Source organism: Trifolium pratense, linkage group LG1 (assembly GCF_020283565.1).
Source record: "Trifolium pratense cultivar HEN17-A07 linkage group LG1, ARS_RC_1.1, whole genome shotgun sequence".
NCBI lineage: Eukaryota > Viridiplantae > Streptophyta > Magnoliopsida > Fabales > Fabaceae > Trifolium > Trifolium pratense.
The window spans coordinates 32,229,187-32,239,780 of NC_060059.1; the positions used below are offsets into that span (position 1 = coordinate 32,229,187).

Consider the following 10,594-nt stretch of genomic DNA (forward strand, 5'->3'; position numbering starts at 1 on the left):
TTACTTTTTTATATAACAAAATTATTTTATAAACTACATATAATAAAAAATATATTTTATAATTTAGTTTTTGAAAAACAATTTGTAATTTATTTATTTATTTTTAAATACTTATTTAATTTTAAAATGCCACATAACCAATTTTTAATCAAAATATTCGACGGGGGGCTAGCAAATGCAAAAGAGGGTAAACTTGGGGGCCAAAATCGAGCAATTGAAACTTGGAGGGCTAAAATCAAGCAATTGTGAAACTTATGGGGTTAAAATCAAGCAATCGAAACGTGGGGGGCCAAAACCAAACAATTGTGAAACTTGGGGGGCCAAAACTGCATTTAAGCCTTTAATTTAATGATATTAGAGGGGAATGGATTCCTCCGGTGTATTATTCACTTTTTTTTTTATATATTTTTAAATATTTTATTTGAAGGCCAAGATTTTACGAAGGGACTCTTACATGATAGAGTCCACTCTCGTATCAGAGGGTTTGGTCTTTAGTGCATGTTTAGATTAGCTTATTTTTGACCTTATGCAAATAGTTTATGCAATATAAATTAAATTTTATAATATTTTATAAGTTTACACTAGTGAAAATTGTATTTTTATAAGCTATTTTATCATAAACTACATTAATAAACTTATAATAATATATAAAAAATACATAAGTTGTTTGCATAAGCTCAAAAATAAGCTAATTCAAACGGACTCTTATTATGGGCTAATATTTATATTTAGTTAGCTCAACTATAAATTTAAAAATGATAAAAATATTAATTATAAATTTAAAGCTTGAAATTCATATCTAAATATGAAAAAATGTTGTTAAAAAAATTAAAGTGTTAACTAAAATTAAGTTAAAAAATTAAAGATATGACTTTACCTTTTCTTAAAAATTGATATCTGACTTAAAAACCGCCTAATTCAAAGACCAATCCCACAATCTACAGGATGTCATATGACTTGGTACTTTTCTCTTTTATAAATAAAAAATTATTTGAAGAATGGCCTTGGTTTGTCCCATGTCCACAGCAAAGTGCAAACACAAGGCCACAAAAGAAACTAATAGAAGGTGGTACTGATACAGAGTAATGAATTGAGGATGACCAACCCTTGTGAAGAGACAAGGATGGCATGACTAGGGAGAAGGTTAATTGTGCCATTATCAAATTAATTTGAGTGTATGTTTAGATTGACAGCGAGTTTGATAATTGCACTGGTATCATGATTTTACTTAAGCATTGAAGTGTAACTTTTGTTGAAATCATAGTAGCATACAGTTATTTTGTCAAACTCGTCATCAATTTTATACCTCACTTTTCCGCCATTCTTCAAAATTTTGCACCGATTCTTTTCGGAACTGTGTTGCACGAGTTACTGCTACTAAATTTAGTATATAGCAAAAATAAAACTGATTCCATGCATGTTAACATAATCACACACACACACACACCTTTCATTGTTATTAATCATTATTCAATCCAATTGAACTTGGGATTCTAAGGTCTAGAAAGGCGTCAAAATCTTACTATGTAAGAGAAATAATTCCAAATAAAGATCACAAATCAGCTTTCTATGAGACAAAACAACGGTGGCGTTTTCTATAGTCAATGATGGATTGGCTAGCTCCATCTTCTCTTATCCTCTTCTTCATCAACTGGAGCATACCATTCTGGTCTCCGTTTTGTGTTGCTCAGCCTATAGTTCAGGAGGAGTTCCTCGTCTTGAATTGCCCTAGTAGCTACTAAAACAAGAGATTTCAGAGTTGGAACATCTGATCCATTATTCTTCGACACACCAGATTTAAACCAAAAACTGCCAAATCTCCTCATTTTCACTTCTGCATTTCCAAATAATATATTTGGGATGTAAACTCTCATGTTGTTTTCGGTCAACGGAAATTCGTAAGGGCAAATCATAACATTTGGTAGTACCCCTTTTGCAGGGTGATTCGCAAAATGAGCTAATGCTAACGGATTTCTTCGCTCGATTACTTCACTGATGTCTCCTTTTTGTTCTAAAGGCTTATTCAGCACTTTCCGGATCTTGTCTGAACCTTTTTCGGTTACTTTCATATCAGATTTGAGTTCTCCAACATTTCTACCATTCCACAGTTCTCTCTTGTCGCCGCCAGAACCCCAAGGCTGCGCATTGATTACATTCCCATCATATCTTGTAATCAAATACGGGTTCTGTGCAGCAACCTTTGGATACCCTGGAATATAACGATAATAAGCTGGAGAGTATACCACACCAGGGTAAAATGCCACCACAGAACCAACATCCACAGCGCCATCTAAGAAAAGACCCCGGCCAGCATCCTTGTGAGATATTTGAGAAGGTTTAATGTTGAGTGTGTAGCCAAGTTGATCTTTTAATTTCTGAGAAACTTCAGCTTGGCTTAATGCTCTTGTCTGAGGACCAGCTGCTCCAAAAGCATATCAATGACAACGGCTACAGTGAACAGGCAGAAAGGAGGAAATTTCCCAATAATATGAAACTTTAAATAAATAGATAAATAAACAAAGGAAAGGTGTTACTAGAATAGGCTATTTTATGTAACCTTGTAAATCTAAACTATGATGTTAATAGCGGCGCTAAAGCGTGGCGTCAGACCACCTCTCCGCTATGCTATAAGGCCGCTTTCGGCTATTTAGAGAAGCGGAAATAGCGGCCACTATTTGCAGGATAATAGCGGTGGCGTAGCGGATCGGTAGCGCTATTTGGCTGCTTTTGTGTTTTGGAGGGAAAAAATTTATAAAAACCCTTAATTTGGAAATAAATCATAAAGTGAGGGGTATTTTAGTCTTTATTTAGAACCTACTTTGATGGTAAATGACAATATTTAGTATAATTATTAAGAAAGTCCTTTTAATTTTGTGTATTTTTCTATATTTTAGTATTCATGTATGTTGTTGGAATTTATGTTTAATTTGTACATGGCCGCTATATTGCTATAGCACTACCCGCTATAGCATTTTTTAGGGTCGGCGCTACGCGCCGCTATCTGATATTAACAACATAGAATCTAAAAGAAGAGAACCAAACAAAAATAACTAAGCTGCTATGGAGATCCAACACAACAATGACACATGGTTTTATTCAATCACTTCCCCTTTTTAAATTATTACCGGTATCAATATCGTGTTTGTGTCGGTGCTTCATAGCTAAGCTACTATTAAATGATATATTGGGTTAAAAACAAGCTGATATGTCAAATGATGCATATTTTATAAATATGGACATTACTTATCGGGAAAGCACTAATAAGTGCATGCCATATGCTCATTATAATGGAGAAATTATACATGGACTTTTGATCCTAGAATCTAGAAGACAAAGTATAATCCAAATAGAGTAAATGAGTTGGTTCTACCCTGGTTATGAATGGCACGTATTAAAACATGAATCACTCGCACCAAAGAAGAGGATATTTTGATTATGAAAAGATATAGAAGTTTGAGTTTGAGAACATGTTACTTCTCGAAGGGTCAAATATGTCAGCTTAAAACAGGCACAATTGCACTTTGTTAACAGCTAATTCCTTTTGTTTTTTCTACTCACATTCTAAGTAAAACAGGAACCCAAAAATTTGGGGTTCCAAATGAAAATGTTGAAAATTCCACCTTATCTGCTGTCCGGCCTTAGAACCTAATCACGGCATTTGGGTTGCCTTCGCTGCAGCCTCCAATACCTTCATTGTGGTCGGTGTGAGGGGGTGGCTGTAGTCCTTGTGAAGCATGGGTACTTCTAAAATGGTGAAGTACCCGTACCGGGTACGCACCAGTACCGGATACTTGCATGGTACTCGCTGGGTACTTACAAATCAAAATCCATTTTATTTGATTGATTCGGGGTGGTGGATACGGCAAAAATGTGCAGGTGGTTTAAAAATAGCATAAAATGTTTTAATTTTTTACTACATATTAATTATTTATCTTGCTTTTGATGAAAATAGTTGAGGTGGTGGACAAATTCACTCAAAATATAATTATTTTGATATTCTGTATTAACGTACCCGTACCTTAAATTTTTTCAAAATGCCATATCCCGTACCAGTACCCGCACCCGTATCGGGTACCGTAGCCGTACCTAGGCAACATCCTACATTGCCTAGATTATGGTCTAAGTATTGCTTATAAAACTTGGGCAGTCATCAACTTACAAGCCAATTTTGTGAGGTTGAGTGATGCACAGGCTAAATTCTAAGAGACAGTATTTATTGATAACAAGAAAAGTTTCATGAAATAAGAAGATTGCGAAAGGCCACCAAAAGAAAGCGCGGAAACTCACCAGATTTATCAGAGGATGAACTGCTCTTACCCACAGCCAAACTAAGCCCACTTCGGCGAGGCAAAACACTTGCTTGTTGAGATAATCCAAGAGGATCATTCACTGTCTTTTCATTTGGAAGAAGAATTTCATCCATGAATGTACAAAACGTCTTAATTTGTGAATGGACATTTTCTTGCACTTGTGTCACTTGATCAGCATAAGAGGTTTTACTTGAATTTTCAATAATCTTTTCAACATCTGATTCTTCCGCACTCTTTCCCAATCGATTATAACTGGATATTTAAGTCTTAGCATGAGCAAAATAATTGGAGATGTTACAAAGGAAAATCATCACATGCAGAACAAATTTGAAACCAAAAAAGCATCAAATTAAAACAACAACTCGTCTGCATAATCTTAACACTAAACATCTAGCATATTAAATTTGAATTTTTACCTAACAAATTCCACCTTTGTTTAAATGTTAATGCAAATAACAGAAAACCACTAACCTCGAATAAAGAAACAAGCGGTTAATGTCAGCTTCAAATTGCAGTTGCCTCGGATCCTTAGTCAAAGAAGGGCGTTTTGCTAGGGTTTTCACAGCCTGAAAACAAACTCAGAGCAACGTTAATAAATTTTGGGTCATTTTAACATTGCACAAATTCAATCAGATATAGAGTCCTTCCTTTCACAACATTGATATTCTTAAAATCCATATGAAACAGCGGAATGAACATTAGACTTTATCTATTGAGAACCATACTCCTCTGTGCTAGAAGTTAATATACAAACTACATTGATATGAGCCATAGCAATTAAACTTTCTAATTGGTCTGTTTTTTTTCTCCATATTCTGTTTTGTTTTAAAGAAACATTCAAGTCATGTTTCGAGAAACAGCTTAATTAAGCGCTTATACATAAACGCTTATCATATAAATCCTTACATACAATCTATTGCTAATTGCTATAACAAAAGATAAAATAAAGTCATATTATTTTCATATAAACTGTAAGATGTTTTCAGTAATTCCCCAAGAGAGCATATATAGTAATAACTTGAAAACAGTTTATACACATATCATAAGCTGATTCCATAACCTCTCTCAACTCAAACAGTCTCACAAAACTCAAATAAGTCAATCCAAACAGACCCTAATTTATACAAATGATTGGATGCAATTAGTTCACACAGCTCAATTAAGGCCGAATCATTTCGGTAGTACTCAAATTCAATCCCATTGACCAGACTTTACTTAGTTCTGGTAATTCTAGACTGAACACTAGAATAGACAATTAATTTAGACAACAATATTCAGTTATACATATTTTTGCATAATCTTGAGAAAATGTAAGAACATTTTTCTTCATTATTGTATAAATATAATAAAATAAAATGCAAAATGCAATGATATATGTGATTAAAATGATTATAATAATGTAATAAAAATAAGGATATTATTATTAATTAATTAATTACCTCTCGACATTTGTTGAACAAAGATGCCATAGCATAGAACTGAAAAGTATGTGATTTTGGTTCTGAAAAATCAATCAAATCTCAGTGAAATGAAGAAATATAATTGATTATTAGTGGATGGCAAAGGCGGCAGCTGTGAGACTGTCGAATCCACGAGCGGCCTGTTACTTTTTGCACCTTTTGTTTTCTTATACGCACCCTTTCTTTTCTTACATGCCAAACGATGTTAATACTCTTTTTTTTTTTGCTTTCTATTATTATATACCCTTAATTATTTAATTTTTTTCTTTCAATTTTTTAATTCATCTTTTTTATATTATTATGAAAATTGTGAGAGCGGTGATACTTGGGTCCCTTAACCATTTGGTCTTGGGTTCGATCCCCGCCAGTGCGTATGGAGAAGCATTTGTTGGATCTCAGTTACCTCGAGGAATTAGTCTCCGCAGTTGTGCGCCGATATACCTTTGGTTTAAAAAAAATCGTGAGAGCGGTGGTATTGTGCGCGTCTGCCGTTTCTATTCCTGTTCCGCACAACTGCAACTCTCGGGTCGGATCCACAACCCGGTTCCTTAAAACGACGATGTTATTTAAAGAAATCTTAAAATAACACGTTAAACACACGTGACATGTTGAGGCGTCAGTTTCTATCCCATTTAGACCATTTACAATGGTTTTAACATTCAACACAAACTTTTTTAATTCCCAACACTCCACATCATTTTCTCTTTCTTCCACCTAATAATTCAACACTCATTCAACATTTATCCTCTCCGATGGTTTTTCATTCAACACTCTACCTCACTACTTTTTATTTCATATTCTTATTTAAATTTAATTTTTTTTTTTATGATTACATAAAATTACAATTATCGATTAAAATTAAATTGAAATAATAAACACTTAACAATTTATTTTTTTGTTTTTTTGTAATAAAAACAAAATTTATTTAAATAATTGTTGGGATTTTGATAATTGTTGGGATAATTAGAATAATTTTGGTTGTTGAAATGATTATTGGGATCCATTTCACTAAAAAAAAACTAAAACTTCAAAATAAACACTAATAGAAAGATAAGTAATAAGATTAAGATAGTGAAAAACTTGTTTTTTTTCCTGTGTCCAAATCAAATGAACCAAGTTTCTATTTATAGACAAAAAAAAAATCATGAATTTTGGTAAAAAAATAAAAAATTAATTTGCAATGAAATAATTGAATACAAAGTATTAATGTGATAAAAATTCAGACAGCCGATCAAAACGCCACATGTCCCTCCTTTCAACATTCAACTATGTTGAATTTTTTCCGCACCTCTCTCCTCCACCTCATTCAACACACATTTTCAACATACCTCTCTAATCATTCAACACCCAAACTCAACACCATCGTAAATGGTCTTAAAGCATATCTGATACATGTCTCTTAAGAGCACACACATCCATCAAACTCACTTGTGTTCTTTAAATGGGACCCACTTGAGATTTTATATTATTTCACATTTATTCTAAATATTCTAAATATTCATACAACCCATCATACACTCTAAAATAGGTCGCACTTGACCCCACTTTATATTAATATATAGCAATGGTCATTTGAAAGAAAAAAATAAATAACAATAGTCATGCTATCTATGTGGCACTATATAAGCACTGTGCTTGTGCAGAAGGACGTTCATTAGTTTATGAATGATGGAAAATATGAATTATCACTAATAATGAGTTTTAGTAATGTTACATTTTAATTAACAATTGATTCATAGTTAGTGACATATGAAGCAAGCATTTGAAAGAATAAGGAAATGTGATTTAAATGTGATGAGTCAAATAAATCTATATTCCTTGAAACACAAGGGAAGTTTGAAACACAAAAACCACTCCAACAAATAACATATTCAATTCATGCATTTCCACATTCCCTAATTCATGGATTTTCACATTCCCTATGATCATTCCAATATCATGACCAAAACTACTATTTCAATTTCAACCTCACATCATCTTCATTCTACACTTCAAACATGTCTTTAACCACATTAAACTTGTTTTCTCACATCCTCTTACTTTTAAAAAATATTCAACTCAATGAGATTATTATTGCATCCATAGTTTTCATAATCCTTCATTCCTTGCGATCCAAGAAACAACATGGCCTAATCAATTGGCCTATCTTTGGAATGCTACCTGCATTACTCATTGGACTCAAAACCAGTAATATGTATGAAAGACTAACTAATATACTTATACAACAAAATGGAACCTTTAGATTCAAAGGACCATGGTTCACTGGTCTCAACTTGGTAGTAACCTCGGAACCGCAAAATGTAGAACATCTTCTCAAAACAAGGTTCACTAATTTCCCTAAAGGAAACTTTGTTAAAGACACAGTTTCTGATTTACTCGGAGACGGTATTTTCGCTGTAGATAATGAAACATGGCAGAAACAAAGAAAAACAGCGAGTATCGAGTTTCATTCAACAAAGTTTAGGAAATTAACAATTGAGTCATTGTTTGAGCTTGTGAATAATAGGCTCATACCTGTCTTAGATTCATCTTTGAAGAAATCGGTTTCGATCGATCTTCAAGATATTTTGTTGAGATTAACTTTTGATAATGTTTGTATGATTGCTTTTGGTGTTGATCCTGGTTGTTTACAACCTAATTTACCTGTAATACCTTTTGCAGCAGCTTTTGAAGATGCAACAGAAGCTATTTTGCTTCGATTTCCGTCGCTGGCTTGTGTATGGAAAACTATGAGGTTTCTTAACTTAGGTATGGAAAGAAAGTTAAAGAAATCAATACAAAAAGTTGATGAATTTGCTGAGAATGTTATAAGGGAAAGAAAGAAAGAACTATCTTTGGAAAATGAACATGATGACGATGATGATACGCGAAAATCGGATTTGTTAACTGTGTTTATGAGGCTTAAAGATGAGAATGGAATGGCTTATTCAGATAAGTTCTTGAGGGATATATGTGTGAATTTTATATTAGCTGGAAGGGATACTTCTTCTGTTGCTTTAAGCTGGTTTTTCTGGTTGATTGATCAGAATCATGAAGTGGAGGAGAGAATATTAGAAGAGATTTGTAGGGTTGTGAGTGAGAGAGAGGAGATTAAGAAGGAAGAATTTGATAATAATTGTTTGAGATTCATGCCTGAGGAGATTAAGAAAATGGATTATTTGCATGCTGCTCTTTCAGAAGCTCTTAGATTGTATCCTTCTGTGCCTATGGACCATAAGGAGGTAATAACAGTTTAATTTTATGGAAAAAGCTGATTTGTGATTAAAAAAAGGAAATATTTTATCAAAATTCATGCATCTAATTCACTTTTTAAACTTGATCACAAATTAATTACACAAAATTTAAGAGAATATTTCTACTTTTGGATTCTTAACATGTGCCCTTAGCAAGACCCTAATTTTATTGTATATATAAATTGCATAGACAAACTTAAATACGACTTTCATATTACTCAGTTTTGTTCTTCGAATCTATCTTTCGTTAGTTAGTTTGATACTCAGACACGACTTCTATTACTCATTTCAGACCATAAAAATTACTAATAGAAGACACACTTGACAAGATTTTTGTAATAATTTCAATATTGGGAGTCTGCGACCAAAATTAGTGTTTGGTAGAATTCAAGTTTAGTCGTCCATATAGGGGGCTTTACCCTGGCTTCAAGTGATCTCCGTGCTAGTGGACGGTGAGACTGGTCTTCCAGATTAGTCGGTCATTGGGCCTGATACTGAGTTTTTTTTTTAAAAAAACAAAGAATTCAAGTTTAATCCATGATTGGAAAATCTTTTGTCAACCTTTTCCTAATACTTAACATGATCATAGAATTAAACTTTCAATTGTTGATTGAAACTCATATTAAATTTTTGTTTAGGTGGTAGAAGATGATACATTCCCAGATGGAACAGAACTAAAAAAAGGAACAAAAGTGATATATGCAATATATTCAATGGGAAGAATGGAAAGCATATGGGGAAAAGATTGCTTGGAGTACAAGCCAGAAAGATGGTTAACTAAAGAAGGTAATTTCATGAGTGAATCTGCATACAAATTCACTGCTTTTAATGGAGGACCAAGATTATGTTTAGGCAAAGATTTTGCATACTATCAAATGAAATATGTTGCAGCTAGCATTATATTTCATTACCATGTTAAGGTTGTTGAGAATCACCCTATTGTTCCTAAGCTTTCATTGACACTTTACATGAAGCATGGATTGAAAGTTAATCTTCATAGGCGTTGTGATGAAGAGATTGGTAAATATTTGAAGTTTAGTTAGATATGAATTTAGTTACAAGGAATTGATTAAAATGGTAAGAGTCTTCGCTTTTTAAAACAAGTGGTCAGAAATTTGATCTATAACTTATAACTTTTATGTATGAAGAAAATTCAGTGTAAATAATAGAATTCACTTTATGTGTTTCATAGGTTCTCGGAAGGAGATTAATCACTACTAATTTGTGGTCGAAACTTAGTAGTTAGTACCACATAGTAAAAATAAAATGGTACAAAATTTAGTGTATATCATGTTAAGCTATTAATTAGCGTGCACCTTTTTTTTTTCTTCATTATACCACTTTCTTTTTGTGAAATTTTGAATATAAATTTTTAATTTCCCTTTAAAACAAATAAAAGACTTTTTTTTACTAAACAAATAGAAACTCTTCTTCCCAAAGAAACATCTACTTTACATAAAAAAAATAAATAAAGCACACAATACGTGAACACGCATATCCTCCACATCCAAATCTTTTCTGCTGCATATTTACTAATTACTAGTCATATTAGATTATATATGTGGCTGATAAATTTAGACTATATTAGATT

General features: G+C 32.8%; 2 protein-coding genes across 2 annotated transcripts; one reads left to right on the forward strand and one right to left on the reverse strand.

Moving 5' to 3' along the window:
* Positions 1-1,391: 1,391 nt before the first annotated feature.
* LOC123883536 lies at positions 1,392-5,984 on the reverse strand. Its single transcript, XM_045932382.1, has 4 exons — positions 5,750-5,984; positions 4,782-4,876; positions 4,288-4,562; positions 1,392-2,419 (listed from the first exon to the last, which is right to left on the reverse strand). The coding sequence occupies exons 1-4, from the start codon at positions 5,777-5,779 to the stop codon at positions 1,617-1,619; spliced, it is 1,203 nt and encodes a 400-aa protein (XP_045788338.1). The 5' UTR covers positions 5,780-5,984; the 3' UTR covers positions 1,392-1,616.
* A 1,747-nt stretch (positions 5,985-7,731) lies between these two features.
* Positions 7,732-10,085, forward strand: LOC123892523 (cytochrome P450 86B1-like; the record flags this gene model as incomplete). The annotated part of the gene is made up of 2 exons (XM_045942334.1): positions 7,732-8,991; positions 9,642-10,085. Coding segments are annotated over 2 exons (1,665 nt in total), but the record flags the coding sequence as incomplete, so codon positions are not given.
* Between the last annotated feature and the right edge of the window lie 509 nt (positions 10,086-10,594).

Coding starts and splice junctions, on each gene's coding strand:
- LOC123883536 (XM_045932382.1), bottom strand. CDS start 5,779: ATGGCATCTTTGTTCAACAAATGTCGAGAG. Junction 4,563..4,781: donor CGCTTGTTTCTTTATTCGAG/GTTAGTGGTTTT, acceptor TTAAATATCCAG/TTATAATCGATTGGGAAAGA. Junction 2,420..4,287: donor TTCATCCTCTGATAAATCTG/GTGAGTTTCCGC, acceptor CTTTTGGAGCAG/CTGGTCCTCAGACAAGAGCA.